We start from the raw sequence: 17,301 nt of genomic DNA on the forward strand, positions 1-17,301 counted from the left end.
CCTCGATTAACACTAGAACTACCGAGCATTTAATACGATTAATACGCAATTCCCATAAAAATTGTAGCAATAGATTATTTTCAGTTTCTTCGGACATTCATTATAGTACTCAAATGAAACTATTTATTTTCAAAATCATTTCGAATATTCAATATCAAAGTTTACAGTTTCGCTGTGTCAAATCATTTGGTGACTTAGAGGCGCCTCTGGAGTGCAAAGGGTTAAATTTCTGCGATACTTCTAGTAATGCAAGGTAGGATTATTTGACATGTGTTCACAATCAGGATTAGGATCTCGAATTAAAATGCTATTCGAAGCATAGAGTGGTGAACATTGTTGAGGATGTTTGTCGAACGAAGGGATATAAACTCGAGATGAGATTTGCAGCCCCGAAACCGTTTCGGGACGTAGGTTCACGATTCGTTTGCTGCTGGGAGCTGGCAAGATGGAGTTTTGATTACGGGAAAAACCGGTTGCTTTGAGGCACTCGAAAATCTTGGTACTTCCTTTGCTAATACGAATATTAATGTTTGCGTATGGAGGTACCTATGGAAGTCGAATGTCGCGACGAGGCTGGAAACAAGAACGAAAATGGCAGATGTAAAACTGTCGTGAAAGAACTTTGGAGAATATCGAGATAAAATAAACGATAAAATGAAAGTAAATATTAAAAGTATGGTAGATAAAGTGTAGTGATATAAATATTGTTATTATATAATAACAGCTATTCAATATGAATATTGCTCTTGTTGCCAACTGCGCAAAAAAAATAATAAATACAAAATGCAGAATTTTTCAATTATCTAAAACATCAGTAGAGATACATGAAAGTTTTTAAGAAATATTCCATTGGCAGTTATAAAAAGTAATAGAGAAATTTCTTTTCTGTATTGAAAAACGAGTTCAAAGTGGAAAATTCTCGTCGCCACTTAATTAAACGCAGCGAAGTTATAAAATGAAAATTTTACATGAAATGTTGAATAAGGTATTATCACATGAAACAGAAATAAAACACTTCTGCCATAATTTATGTAAGATGTTCATGTAGATTGCAAATAATATTGTCAATGTTTCATCAGAAAATAATGAATGTTTCTAATGAAAAATATCAAAGGGTTAATATACCTATATTTAAATCGTCTAATTACCGAAGTAATGAAACTCGAACGGCGGTGACTTATTAAATGCATTTAAAACGCTTCCAGTAGTAATCTTTTCCAAGGGATTATTCAATTACCCTCTCGTCTTTGCCTGTTGAGCGACGAAATGATTAATTCCATTGCGAGCGAAGATCCCGCTACATAATGACGATTAAATGCAAACAAGGTTCCCGATCCCGCGAAATTCGAGTCTTCGGATCGAGATGTAACGTTAATCTCAGAAATAACCGTGCGGTGATCGTGCTTACGATGCACCAGATGCATCTGGAATTCGCTGGCGCAAAATCTGGTTCCATCGTATGGACAAACGGATAGTGGTCAAAGACGAATGCATCGAGGAAGATTAATTTCAGAAATAGAAACGATTCACTGCTTCGTGCAGTTCACTTCCCATAATTGATAATCAGAGAAGAAATTGTGATTTTTCAACAAAACTCTGGAAAATGGTTTCACAGCGAAAATATCGTTGAAGTTATAAAACGAGTAGGTGCTTAGTTATTTATATTTCACTGTTAATAGGAATCAATGACATTATCAGTGAAGAATCAGATTTTACAGAATTACTCTTCGGAAGGTTTCAACACAGCTCAATCTTTTTTCCTTAGACAGTAAAGTATTAACATCTTCTTTAAAATAGAACTTTTAAGGAAATTAAGTGTATACTTTAAAATAAAGAATTTTATTTACAACAATATCATCACTTAAATATCCATAAAGTCTTGACAACTACAGATTAAAAGGATATTACACAGTTGCACTCGCACTTAACACTTATTTCCCTTAACAAAAATTGCCAAATAATAAAATAATTTCTTGAGAAATTTTGCAAACACCAAGGTAGCTACAAAACAAAATCGTTCGATATTTTTTTTTCGAATCAGTTTTCACTGCAAAACCTTTGTGCGGAAGCATTCGCTGTGGCGTATCAACGTTTCAAAGTTCACCGCAGCGTTTTGACAATATGAATTTTCCAAAACACGGGAGGAAACAAAGGAGGCATTGTACGCGTTGCTATCCTCGCGTTTCAGTGTCGTATTTGCTTTCGTAAACCATGGATCTTAACACTTAGCCAGCCAAATAGGAAGATCTCCCACTTTTCACTTAGCAACATATTGCCTTTTATTCTGTTTATCTTTCGTTCTGTTATTTAGTAAGTCTTGAAGCGCAAATTGCTACGTATCGATATTTTACACATTTTCTATCAAACGTACTTTCACAATACGATCTTGTTATTTAATCTCTGATGATTCAAGATACAAGTTAAACAAGAGTCGGTGGAGAAGCAATCTGTAGATCTCGATGCAAATTCAATTTTTCAAGAATGAAGCTGAGAGAGCGAATTACCATAGAAATTGGTTCTCCATAACAAATATGTTTCTTCGCGCGCGTTCTCTGCTATTTGGCAGTTTCGAACCCCCTATAAATGCATAAGAACCGCTCGTCCAGTAATTAACTTTCGCCCGTATCTCGGGAACGAGCGTTGCCATCGAAGCGAGACAAAATACAAACGAAAGTGCAATCTCATAGCTAGAAAATCATTTATATTCGTGTACGTAGTCGCTGGCAAGCTGAAAATATTCTTGCCAGCGCGAGGCGAGCTCCTCCGTTCCGCGAGCGAGTTCCGACGGACTTCGAGGGGAGGACGCCGCTGTCGCCGTTATTCCATCGTCCGATTTCAAATGAATACAGTCGAGTGTCCCCCTGAATTCTGGGGTGAAATGAAAATCGCCGGGAACCGAGTCAGAACTGTAAGGGGATCCGAGATAACCTGAAATTTCAGACTCGCGAGGGTATCTCGCCGGCGTCGCGTCCATATCCAATCTCGCTCTAAATGATACTGTTTGTGACTGCGTCAAGCAAACCTGCCGGGTTTTGGCATGTTTATAGGATGAAGATGTAGCTACAAACTGAATCCTCGCGCAGATCCCTATCTTGTTTCGTTCTCGAGTTCTAGACGAAAGTTCATTACTTCTCGGTCGTTGGAGGATGGACGAGTGAGGTCTTTAACGCGTTGACCTCCCAATTAGCACTCTTCAAATTATGTTTGCTATCGAAGCGAGATTCCTAACGAGGCAGAAAGGATTCTAGATCTGGCCTAGCAATTTAGACTTCGATAGATTCATTTTTCATATAGCATACTGCAATTTTTTGCACTACAAATGCATTCGAAATCAAATATCGTAATAATACAGTCATCGAGGAACAAGTGCAGAAGAAATTCGGAGTTAACCTTTGCACTCGAGAATATTTTCCTTAACAAATATCCATTATTTTCTGATGAAATGTCAATGATATGTTTTACAACTAACGTAAAGAAATACTAGTTTATTTCGATGATCCATGTGTCGATAGATTGTATAAAATTTAATATTGAATTCTAAATTTGATCATTTTGTTCGGTCGAATCAAATGGCGATTGAAAGGCGCCGCTCGGGTGCAAAGGGTTAAGGGCAGCGCTCTAAACGGTGGAAGGGTTAAATATATTAGACGCGATAGAGAGCAGTCGCGAGAACGTACAAAGGTAGCCGCGCTGCGCCTCGTATCATTTCTGACCGGCGAAATGCAGATTGCGCGCCGACAATTATTATGTCACTGCCAATCGAGGACCGTATAAAGCCGATGTCAGCGCGCGGGACAATGGAGTTGTCGATACACGGCTCTCCAAGGGCCGGGTTAGTCGATCGGGTGTCGATATAATGCTCTGCCAATCTGAAGCGTATCGAGCACCGTCCTCTGCGTGACGGTTTTTTATGTTTTCAGAGGATTAACCCCGCGCGAGCGTGCACCGTTCATCGAGCGATAATAACACGTTGCACACTGACTGCGAGAAATCTCGTTTTCATGGGACACTTAGCTGTGCAACTTTGCTAATTACCGCGGCATTTGAAAACTATTCAATTTTATTCGAGCTGATTATCTGTTTAGGATATATTACATAAAAACTGAAGTGTCACATTGCTATATAATATATTCTAAATACATAATCAGCTCGTATGAAAGCTAAGACGACGAGAAATCTCGTTTTCATAGGACACTTAGCTATGCAACTTTGCTAATTACCGCGGAATTTGACAAAATATCCAACTTCCATCGAGCTAATTATCTGTTTACGATATATTACATAGCAATGTGATAATCCAATGTGAAACATTCGTTCAAAATGCAGATGTGCATACATCAAATTCATCAAATCGATAAAAGAGTATGCAACCCACAAACTAACATTTGAATCTACATAAAGGTCAGTCTCACAAATATTAAACAAACAACATTCCGCTTGGTAATATTCATCGCGAAGCATGTGTTCGCATCAGAAAACACGTTTCGCGGCGTATTCGGATCGATCTTTCCTTTTCTTTTCAATTGAATTTTCTTTTGAACCGAATACGAGGATTCAGAAGTGGGACAGGTTCCGATAAGATACTCGAGGAACACCATAGAAAGGTTGGCCCGCGATCAAAGGGGATGGAACACACTCTGGGAGCGTCTCATTATTGCGGTCCGATGTATTTCACGTTCTAAATAAATCGGAGCGTGCCTCCGTCCGCCATTAATCCGCGCGGGAGCTATCGTGATTATTATGAAACGGAATATCTTCCAGGCATCTGGGCTCTCATCTCGAAAATACGTCGAAAATCGGGAACGCCGGCGCGGCCGGAAGGAACTCGGACACGTGTACCGTGATTATCGCGATGAAACTGTCGATCGTGTTAATATAACCTTGATGAGCTCGCATCTTTTGTTCGGACCGGGGTATCCGCGGCGAGCGGGGCTTTATCATTTATTCGGAAAATCGATAATTCCGTTAAGCCTCGATACGGCGGCATAACGCTCGCCGACTCTCGTGATTAGCGACTGATACCCAAGAACGGACGCTTATTCGAAATAACTTTGGAATTTATTGGCTATCGAGCGCCGAAGAATTTCGATAACCTACGATCAAATTCAATTATTTCGTCCTTTGCACTACACGAGTGTTCTACCGAAAATGAACACACTTTCCGATGAAGCATAATCGAGATTTCTTGAAACTAACTTAACCCTTAGCAGTATATTGAGTCAGACATTCTATTCTATTGTAACCTCTACCTGTTTTAACGATTTTTCTATATTTATTTGTAGTATTACAATTGTACCATTTAACACTAGAACTACCAAGCACTTAATTTGCACTACACGAGTGTTCTACCGAAAATTAACACATTAGTGTTCGTCTGAAAATGGTAATGTGTCTGAACTGTTAATGTTTCATACGGAACTTAAGAGAATGGAAATTTACGTTTGACAATGGCAACGTTAGTATTTCTCAGTAATATTTCAGCGGTATTCTTAATGATAGCAGAATTATTATGGAATTATCTTTTACTTCCTTCAATCAGCGAGAACTATATACCGTCGTTAAAGTTAATGTGGTGCTTCGTTACTTTTCTTTCGTGGAGTAGCTAATTATGAGAAATTAATAACCGTACTTTGCCCGTAAAAGTTTCCAACGAATATTCAAAATCTTCCATCAGTTTTTCTTATATACTCCTTAGTTGAAGAGTCATCATTGAAATTAAAGAGTGCGTACAAAAGAGCTGAGTACAATAGTGGTATAGTTACTAATAAATTATTATAAGAACTGGTTACCCTTATTATAATTAGAATTGTTCAAAGTGGAGCAGAATTATAAATAAGTTAAGAAAGCTGAATACAGTAGCGTTACATGTACCTGCTCACTTATTTACTCAGACATATATACACCGTGAAACATAAATGAATTTAATAACGGCAATTTACAGGATCAATACCAAGTGGCAAATGACAAGCATATAATACGCGTCTAATTCGTATCTTTTCACAGGAGTTGCAAAGGAGATTGGATCAGACCCTGGGCAAGCCAGGCAGCTATCTGGCAGGAATCGACCGGGCAGGCAACGTGAAGCCGATGACGATAGGCGCACGCCTGTACAGGGTTGAGCAGCAGGTGAGTCCAAACCTAACCCTGAATGGTTAGGGTTATTCTGCGGGAAAATTTTGCGATAGAATAATTTTCGTTATCTATAGATAATCTGTAAGGAAATGTTAAGCTTGTGTTCATCTGAATTGTTAAGAATAAACACATATAAAAATCGCGTTATTTATTCGATGACTCGGTAATTCGATGCTTCGCTAATAATGTTTGCCAATTGAAACTGTTAATGAAACAGATATGTATAACATGTTTGCATTGTTTAGCAACTCCTGTTTCTATTTTTGACAGAATAATCGATAGGAGTGTAGAGTGAGATATCAAGTTCGATATTACAAATTATAATACAATTTAATCGAATCAATTGTTGATGGTCTTCTAATTGATACTTGAACACATGATAGTCATCCTGTGTATCGTATCGTTAACTGAACGATTTTAAATCTTTTATAGTTATACTTGTCAGTTAACTACTGTCTTTTATAAAATTACAGAAAAGAAACATCAATTATAGTTTTATCAAAAAATGGTAATCAGTGATAATTCCTGTTTGCACCTGATAAAGGAAAATTGTCGAAAAATTAAAGGAATTAGCAAAGAAAAAGTAAAAATGATATTTGTTATTTATATAAGGTATACATATATTGATTCTCGCGAACCAAGAATCAACAGAGTGAAATATCATGAATTTTCCGTACGGATGAATATTCATGCAGTTAATTATGACGGTTATATATTAATATTTCCATTCCGATATCGAATAGTTTCGTGTTTGAACGGTCGATTAATCAAACTAAATGGATACTTCAGCGATTCATTTTCCTCGTTTTCTTTTGCACGAGAAGCCCAGATTTTCTCTGAATATTCAGTCCTGGACTCGATAACATGTACTGTAATTGAACACGCCATTGTTGTTTTATAGGTCATTTTATATTGTATAATTAGTTGGCGAGTCATTATCAATACTCGTCTTCCACAGGCGCTATAATTAATAAATATAAACGTCAGCCGCCTGATGTATCGCATTAATGTCGTAGCATAGACTGGCGCGTGTCAAACGTTACGAACATAAAACGTCAACCGTAAATCATCCAAATCAATTCCAAACCCTGAAAATTAATAAACATTCTCCTCTTCATTCAATATACAAAACGCGTACATTGTAATCTAATGAAATTCAAACATAAAATTTCCTCGCATTCTCTGCATAATTTCGATTCTTCTATTACTCGCATAATCGATTGATAAATAAACTGAATTACCTTAAAATACCTTGACATGAAAATTCAGTTGAAAGTAGAATTCGCTTAATTCTGGTAGTTATATTTTTTACAAATCCAGAGCAGTGAAATTAATTACTGTAATTTTTCTTCCACGCTTTTAAATAATATAATTTCGGTTTCACTTGGTTTTCGGACATCGTTCTCGATGGAAATAACATTCAACGCGGGAAACAAAGATATATAAAGAAAATAAATATTTGTTGGTATACCCATGCATATTCAGTTTCCCCGCAACAAACATCGAACGCGCAAAACTAAGGGCAATAAATTCCTCATTACCGCACAGCACATAAATATTTCACTCTCCGCGCAACAAAACAAACCAGCCATTTCAATCGATTAATTCTTCTCGAAATACGCACGCAAAACATTCCTACGGTTCCTGTTGAATTTATCCGAAACATTATTCAGTTGGACCCTTTACAATGCCAGAGATGCATTCTGCATTTTATGAAACCAGAAAGTTGGAACTAAATACGTATTCTATTAATGTAATAACAAACAATGCGCATTTTATTATATTTTAATGGGGTAGGGTCATCGAATTTCTGCATTTCAATTACAGAATAATTTCATGAGTGAATCTAATTATAGATGTAACCTTGTTGCCACAAAACTAGGTGAAATCGAAGTCTGATCGCTCTCAGAATCTCTTCAAATTCAATTTCATCGTCATCTTCTGTTAAATACTAGTCCAGAATCTTCGTCGAATGTTCTTCATCGCCATAATTGATATTACTCATCCTCTATTGCATACTTCTATGATTTCTTTACAAAAAATCTCACTATCATCATGTTCAAAACTGTTTAATCTCTCGCGCTGGAGAAACTCGCATCGAGATGTTTTTTTCCCTTCACAAAATGATTAATAAACAAAACGTAAAAAGAAAACTCTTCGCGCAAGACTTCGCCAAATCTCTGCCATAAATCTATGAGCGAATGACGGCAATGACCGTCCTATATTCTCAGTATTACAAATAAACCGATATAATAATTTTATTCTGAAAGTATGAAATCTCGCTCGAACTCTCCAAGAATCAACCACTTAACAAAGCAAAAAAGAACTGCTTTCGTCGATCACCGATTTCAAAGTGAACGCGTTAATTTCCAGCGCGAGAGATCGTCTAATCGTGTCCTACACAGGCAATGCACGTAATCTTCAGTTGCTTATAGGAGCACCGCGTCACACGATGTGCTATCGTCTCACGAATCCTCGATAAAAAATGGGGAAAAAATGTTATCCCCGATTGATCCCGCAATTCCGCGATTTATTAGTCTTTTTTCGCATGGCCCCTGAAAACTACTTCCACCCCGGAGATAAAGAGTTTCTTGTGCGCGCGCCTGGCGAGATTGATTCTTACATGGGAACCGTTTCTGTCCGCAGTTGTCCGTGATGGACAAGAAATTGGACCAGCTGGGCTACGTGCTGAACGCGGTGGCGCAAAAGCAACAAATACCCCTGCGGAGTATAGAGGACGACGTGTAACAGAGAGTCCCCGGCGTGCTCGTGCCATCTGTTCCGCGATCACCGGCAATCCCGTGGACTTTGCCCCGTGTCACCATAACCAGCGTCGCTCCGGGCATGCTCAGCGAGAGTCGCTGAGAACGGCTGTCCCCCGATCCGCTGTGTGCTCGCCCGCCCCGGCTCCGGCCGGGAGAAGACACCGGGATATGCGCTTCCGTCCGGCCGATCCGGCCCGATCAAATCGGATTTACGGTACGAGGCGGAGGTGCGATCACAAGGGAACCGACTCGACCGACGAGTCGTGGCTATGAAGTAGACGCAGCGCGACAAGGAAGGAGGAAGTGATCTGGGATGACGAGTATGGAGGATGAGCGTGTTCTGGGTTCAAGGAGAAGCTTTCTTGGGAACTTGGTTTGAGAATGGTTGCGATTAGAAGGGAACCAATCTAACGGACAGGTCATGGCTGCGAAGTGAAAGCGTCGCAACAAGGAAGAAGGAGGAAGTGATCTGTCTGCGGATGATGAGTATAGAGGATGAGTGTGTTCTGGGTTCAAGGAGAAGCATTCTTGGGAACTTGGTTTGAGAATGGTTGCCATCAGAAGGGAACCAATCCGAGGAACAAATCGTAACTGCGAAGTGGAAGCATCACGAGAAGGAAGAAGAAACAGGAAGCAGTCTGCGGATGATGAGTATAGAGGATGTGTTCTGGGTTCAAGAAGAAGCATTCTTGGGAGCTTGGTTTGGAGATGGTTCAGAAGATTCGCGGATTTCGAAAAATCGTGTAAATTGGTGGGATTGTAGAGAGAATGGAGAAGTGTAGAAGATGGATGAGCATTGGGTTCAGGAAAGAGTAGTTTTCATGGGAACTTGGTTTAGAAATGAATGTTGCGAAGAGATTAGTGGATTTTGAGAAAATTATGGAATCATGGGAATAGAGGGGAGGAGGAAGACACGTCCTGTGGATAGAAATTAAAGGAAGAAGAAGAAGATGTATGGAGAAGGACACTGTTCAGAAGAAAGGAGAAAGGAATATTTTTTTATTGGGATTTGATCTGGAAATCGGTATTACGAAAAGAAAGAAAAAAAGGAAGAGGGCAAGAAAGACTAAAGAACATTGACAGGATCGCTGACTGCACAGAGTAAATAAAGAAATGGTTCAGCTACTATTTCAAAGAAAACAGAGGTTTAACAAAGATGAAGAACCAAAACGACGAAGCAGCCAACAAACAGAAAATAGTACAGAAAGTTCCAACTAAAAATAACTCCTACCACGATAAAGATTACAATAACTAAAATATTAACGAAACAGAAGGGCCCACAAACCAATTAACATCTCTCACGCGAATGACCAACGAAAACATCGATACAAAGTCAAAGAACTCCACGAATCCAGCCCTCTAAAAGCACAATACACAGAAATCCGAATATCCCGCAGTTCCCTTTGAACCATCGATCGCGCCCCGTCGCGAAACGAGGGCACCAAAGATCCAAGGAGAGCTCGCGAGCGAAGAGTGCGCGTCTGCTGCTCGAAGTGAGCAGCGCCGAGGGACCGACAAGATGGCGGAGGATCGGCGCGAGTCGGCGGGAGCGAAGCTCGCCGGACGAGGAGCCGTCGTCACTTGGATACTTCCGTAATCGTGGGATCGGCGATCCCGGGGGATCATTGACAAAACGATCACGCTAAACGCACAGGAACGATTGTTCTCTTCGAGTACGGGAACGAGAACGCGTCGAAGCGGCGACTTCAGGGACGAGAACACGGGTTCTCCGCGCGGTACACCGACGGGGTGCCGACTCCGCGCGCGAACGATCGCGGCGTCGATCGCCAACGGTTCGTGTTTCGCCGCGTTCGCAACCGCCGAACGGATTTCGCTTCATCGACGACGAAGCGAGAATCTCGATGAACGAACGGCGTCGACTCGCTCGAACGAACGTGTTAGCGTAGCAGGAATCGAGAGGCAGTTCCACGTAGAGGCGAAGGAACGGATGCAAAACGTATTGGGAACATCTATCGGGCCAACTAGGAATAATAGAGAGGAACAATAAGCAAATAAAGAAAAAAAACTTCCTAGATCAGATTATCTCTAAATAGGCTTACTATACGTATACAGAGATGATTAATTGCATAAAGGATATATTATATATAATATATACACGTACATACATACATACATACATGCATACATACATGAATACATGCATACATACATACAGACACGCATACATATATTGTATTTAATTCTATTTATTTCTAGTCTCTGCTGGTAAATAACGATCAATTATTAAGCCTTAAATTAATCACGGACTTTTAAGATTTAGCGTGTTATTATTAATCGAATGGGCCGAGTGCACCGGTAACCGTGCACGCCCGTTGTACAAAAAAAAACGAGCAAAACGGAAGGGGTTGGGGGGTAAAAAATGGAAGCGATGTCGAGTTACTTGATTGACTTACTTTTTAATCGTACTTGATCGATTTTTTCAATTTCTAGCACAAACGCGAAACTTGCCGAGTTACCGAGTAATGCTTTAAATAAGATTTAATCCTCGTGTCCTCGTATCTCCGGTTTTTTAAGCTCGCAATCGCCCTGAATCACTTGGAACGCTTGTTTCCTTCGCACTTGCCGCGACGGTACCTACCTCCCACGATCGGATCGGCGAATGCCGGGCAGTTTCGGCGGTCTTTTAACCGTTTGCCTCTTTAACCCGTGTACACTCGGAATTTTATTTTCTACCGGAAGTTGCAGATTACGCGATTCTTTCTACCGAAGATTAACCCTTTGCACTCGAGAGCTTCTCCATGGAAATATTCAACATTTTCTGACGAGATGTAGGTCGTATTGTTTGAAACTAATTTAACGATAGTTCATAGATAAATTAAGCGACAAAGATGTTTTATTTATATATTTCACGTAGCAATGCAAACTTTAATTTGAAATATTAAATATTCAGGTTCATAGTTTCGTTGTATCGAATCACGTGGTGAGTCACCTCTCGAGTGCAAAGGGTTAATAGTTAGAATTCCAAGAGTTATTAATGGAACGATCCTTTTCTACTCGAAATTAATTGATTTCTTTCAAGATAAATACTGTTAATTGAAACTTTCTTTGTAGTAACGAATTTAGTGTTCTTGGTGTTTCTATTGGTTCGTTATGATTGATTGGACCAAGAATTGTGAACATACTTTTCGTAATGCGTTCGAGTACTGAAAAGCAGGCATAAAAGATCGTCATATTTTCGGTGAAGTTTTGAAATTGATTCGCAGGGTAAGCGGTTAAACGGGTAATTTTCGATGATTCGTCCGTGAACGTGGACCGTTTTCCATTTCTCGAGAGGAAACATTAAACGGAACACATGTGATTCTGACTTCTTTTCGGATGAACTTTACGAATTCCGACTATCACGCGACGCGTTTTGAAAGTTGTACATGCACATGTGTTACTCACTTGCCCCGAACGAATAAATATTTACATATCTCTGCGCTGAAAGGTGAATTTCGTGGGTGTACAGGGCGTTCGAGAAACGATTTCTTTCGGAAATTTAATTTGCAACTAACATCTCGAAGTCACTGTTTTACCTATTTCCCTACAACTCGAGAGTAACAAATATACAGAACAACATACAGAATTATTCATATCTTTCATTCCCCACTATTACCATTAAACTCAGCTACAATTCCATAAATTTATAACAAAGAAACTCATAAAATTCATCAAGACAGTGAATCGTACAATTAATTATCAATTTTCCCATTAATCTCCGATTTTCGAACATTTTTCCAAGAAGCTTCTCGTCCCCTTTCGCTTCGGACGAGTTCCGGTAATTTTCTCGAACAACCTATGCACGCGAACACATAAACGTACATCGTTCGAAAACGAAGACAACGGAGGGTCATCGTAACTGCAAGCTTACAAAGAAAGAAATGGGGAGCGACGGCAATGTATATACCTACTGTAACAAACAAACAAAACAAAACAAAAAAAAAGAGAAAAAAGGAGAAGAGGAAAGAAAAGGAAAATCAGATTTATTCTGCATATGAATATATTTATATTTTCTACGTAGGCTATCCGGTACGGCACGTAAAATACCGTAATTTTAATCGACACCGTAAGATATATGCGTAAACTTCAAGTCAGAATTTCCTCGTGCTAATATTATGCGGCTCTGCGTGGGCGTGTGAATGCGTAGCAAATCAAACGTCAGCTTTTCTTTTTCTACTCTACCTTCTTCGTCGACCATTCAAGCGCGAACAGATTCACCGTGCCCTTATCGTTACACGCGAACCGGTGTCTGCGCTCATAATTATTTCCCACTCGCGTCCGAAGCATCCGAAGGCAGATATTTTCATACACGGTTCGGAACAAAGGAAACTAAAACGTTCGAATCGTCTCGAACCCGTTGCTGCACTGATTTCTCGACAAATCGTGCACGGTACAAATGAGTCAAACTCGCAGGTGAATTTACGAATGTTCGAACAAAAGAGAATCATTTATCTTCTTAAATGAGGCAGGAACTTCTTTAAAATTCAAACTTATCGCCGCGGTAAACTGATGGAGATGGAAGCAGTTTCTATTTAATTCTAAGTTTGGGAACCATCTCAAATTGTCAAATATATTTTACTACCTTCTACACTTTCGACAAAATTCTAAACGCGTGAAATCCGCGATTGAACCCCTATCTTAGCCGTGACGCAACTATTTTGCGATTGACTTATTCAAACAGAAAGGGAAAAATGTCTGTTTACTCTAAAGTATACTTATACATTGATAAAAGTGAGATTATCGTTTAATTCAAATGCAAAAGTGTCGAGTAATATTCACGTTCGTTAAATTCCGTTCGAAATCTTCGCGAGCCTGACGCGTTATTACAAGGCAAAGGGTTAATTGCGATTGACATATTCAAACAAAAAGTAAAACTGTCTGTTTAAATATACTTATACATTGATAACGCGAGATCATCGTTTAATTCAAATTGAAAACACATTTGTTAAATTCCGTTCGAACTCTTCGCGAGCCTGACGCGTCATTACAAGGCAAAGGGTTAATTGACCAAAGGGAGACGTCAGAACGAGTGGAATCTCGCGGAGGGAACGCTATAGGCATTTTCTCCGACGGACGCGAAAACGTTTTACGCTCGAATGGTTGAACAGTTAGACAAGTAAACGGGTGTACGGAGTTTTCGTTAAGAAGCGAAGCACGCGAGCTCTCGGCAGTGTGTGCATTCTGCTCTCGAGCACTCGATCGAGAGCGACGTCGATGCACGCGCGAGGAGGACCAGTCTCTTTTAGAATACCGTTGATCGAGTGAACTTATTGCACTGAAAACTAACAAAAAAAATATATATATATATGAATATAAATATATATATGAAAGCGCAAGAAAATAATTACTCTATCGTCTAAATAAAAACTATTGTGATTAGAGTCTAACGTAACGCAACTCTGTACATATATACTTCTTAGCGGTAGTAGTGGGAAAATACGGTTTTCTTAAGCGAAGCGACTTTTAAGAGTATTTTTTTAATGGGAATTACACTTTTACATTCCGTCTCCTGGAACCCTTTGCGCTCTCTCGACCGAACGAACGAAGGGTTACGTTTCCACTGTGTTTTAACCCTCGATCGCTGAACTGGATTCTTTTTGGGATTTTTTAATGTTAAGAGTCTGAAGGGAACAATCTTTGTCATGTTTTTTCAAAATTATTGAGAGGGAAAGTATGAGTAAATCATGCTACAGATATTATGAATTGTATAATCTTATGATTTCATAATGTCACTAATTACGTGGATAATGGAGACCTTTATTTTGCGCGATGCATAGCAGAGACGATGTGATTTCGTTTCGACGAGAGATCAGTGATCCACGGTTAAACGAAGTGGAACTTTTGTTACGTTTTCGTTGTGTTTGATGTTATTTTGGATTGTAGCCGACGAGTTTCGTTTTAGTTGAAATAAAAGTGGTCTCGACCTACCAACTGTTAAGGATCTTCTGTTCTCGTCTGACCGAACGATCGCTGCGAACGATTTCCATTATTTTCAGTTCCTCGATCGCTTTTGATTTATACCCGACCCAGGAATTTACGATTTTATCACGCGCGGCTGGAACAGGTGATTTTTTTTTCCAATCAATTACCTCGAACGCCAGAGCACACGATTAACAGTTCTCGTAACGTTGAATATCGTGTGTCCAATTTTTTAATTTTAACGCGGGTGTTGCGTTTCGCCGAGAATTATTTGCGATGCAACACTTTTCCGGTAATATTCGGTAATGAACGACGTAAAAATATTCTGGGATTGTTTCTCGCGTTGTTTGTTCGGCGTAAGGTATAATATGATTTCGAATAAATTATAATGAAAGTTTCGAAACTTTACAGAAAGAATTAATAAGGACTCGTTTCGAAGTAACTTCTAAAATGAAATGAACACTCGACTAATTACTGCAGTGATCTTTTCTCCATTTTGTATCTGTCAAATGAATATCGCGTTATTTTGGTTTCAGAATTTATTACATCCTTGAATGTGCATTGTTCGGACATTATATTTTACTCAGAGAATATCAAAGTAATTAATTCAAATTCTTAATACACGAATAAAATACAATTCATTCGGGAAACCTTTCGAAAGGACGGATATAAATTAGTTAAACAATGTACGTTTGAGCGTAAGGGGTTGAAATTCATCAAAAATTTCTTTGCAACGTTCCTTAATGAGTTCTAAAAGCAACCTTTTGATAATAAACTTATTAAATGAGTCACAGTAGATAAACCTGTGAGCCGGGAATGACAAATATTCGTTTACTCACCGAAAAATCTTCATCGCAATAATTTCAATCATTTAATTATTCCTATGGTTACATTAACAGGTTGAAAATTGAAAGATTCCTCCCAATGTCTTACTTTTAATTCGATTTTCACTTCGGTGAGAACAGATTCGATATCTCGACGCCGGCGGTCGCTTGTTTCCTAGCGGGCAGCCATGTTGTCGGACTCCGCCGTCGTCGGGCGGCGAAAAATACTCTGTAAAACGCGCTTCAGCGTGTACAAACGTACGATATAAAACAAGCTCTATGGTGCCTCTCACTCGACTAAACTCCACTGTAACGCAATCTGATAAGTATCGACGATAGAAACCTAGCGTAAGGTAGCGTTGTACATAAAGCGGACAACTATTTACGTAGGGCAACCGTAAACTCGTGTATATGTGGCAATATAGACTCCGACGGTAAAGCACGAACCTTAATTTCGTTAAGCATAGCTGCTCGACATTATGCAATCGTTTTATCTGCGCGTACGACGTGTTTCCCGTTGATTCGACACGCGAGAGAACTCGAGCAAACGGAAACCTCGATTATCGAACCGAACGATCTGCGCGGGGAATGTTATGGGAACTGAAGAGAAATCCGTTACTCTAGATCTTGACAGAGGGATTTATTATTTTATGGGAACTTCTGAATGTTGATCGAAAATAGTAGGTCTATCAGGAGGTTCGTCTGACTTCGAGTTAAAAGATAATATAATTTCAATGGAATTATTAATATTATCGTTACTAATGACCTCTTCCCAGCGTGTGATTCGTGAATTACATTTCCACAGAATATCTCATCATTGGAAACTTCAGATAATATTGCAGAACAGAATCTTCCGGTAGATCTAATATGATTCTTCTTCTAGGACAGTTTCCTTTAAAGCAATTTTCAGGTTAAACTCGAGTACCAAGGATAATGGATTTCTTTTTGGTCCTGTCAATATTAGTTCCCCGAATTCCCATGCTAAAATTCGGAGAAAAGAGAAAACAGAATTTATTGGAAGCTGCTACGGATCTGCACAGGAAATTGTTCCCGAATTTTCTTCGGCGAACTGTCTATAGAAAGAGGGGAACAGAGAATTGATTAGAAGCTTCGTATGAATAATGGAGCTCGAATAATTCGATAAAGTTCGTCGGTGTTCTTGTTTCTTTTATTTTTTACGTTTTATTCCATTTAGCGGAACGTGACGGAACGTCATTACATCACCCGGGGGGGAAATTGTTTTCGCTGTAGTAGAAATAATACAGCGGCGAAAGTGATTGGACTAGAAACTGAAAATGAATCCCTCCGGCATGACGCCGACATATTGCGATACTTCGTGCAATTTCGCTCGCTCTGGGCATTTGTGCCGCGCGATTGTCTTTCGATTCGGGGACCCCTCTCAATTGTTTATTTCGCTCGCGTGGATTGTTATTTGGTAACGATCGCCGCGATACACGGGAGGAAAGTCACTAGCTAAATCAATTCCTCTTGAATTCGCTATTTCGTTAATTTTGAAGAATTTATTTTTATTTTAGACTTTGCGGCATTAACCATTTTTTAATGCATATTTCTATTCTTGGAGAATTATTAACTATCGTGAATGTTTTTTTACCGTCTGCATACTTTTGATGCAGTACTGAAAGGGAACATTGATTTTGAAT

At 39.3% G+C, this 17,301-nt stretch overlaps 1 protein-coding gene across 7 annotated transcripts in view; it reads left to right on the top strand.

Annotated features, from left to right (window-relative positions):
- The window catches only part of LOC116429212 (KCNQ potassium channel), a 93,218-nt gene extending 78,390 nt beyond the window's left edge, over positions 1–14,828 (top strand). For all 7 annotated transcript variants that reach the window (XM_076366355.1, XM_031981896.2, XM_076366360.1 and 4 more), the window contains 2 exons: positions 6,004–6,126; positions 8,779–14,828. In XM_076366355.1, coding sequence (XP_076222470.1) covers positions 6,004–6,126; positions 8,779–8,880 — 225 coding nt within the window. In that variant the 3' untranslated portion in view covers positions 8,881–14,828. The remainder of the gene's footprint in view (positions 1–6,003; positions 6,127–8,778) is intronic.
- The last annotated feature ends 2,473 nt before the right edge of the window (positions 14,829–17,301 follow it).

Source organism: Nomia melanderi, chromosome 3 (assembly GCF_051020985.1).
Source record: "Nomia melanderi isolate GNS246 chromosome 3, iyNomMela1, whole genome shotgun sequence".
Classification (NCBI taxonomy): Eukaryota; Metazoa; Arthropoda; class Insecta; order Hymenoptera; family Halictidae; genus Nomia; species Nomia melanderi.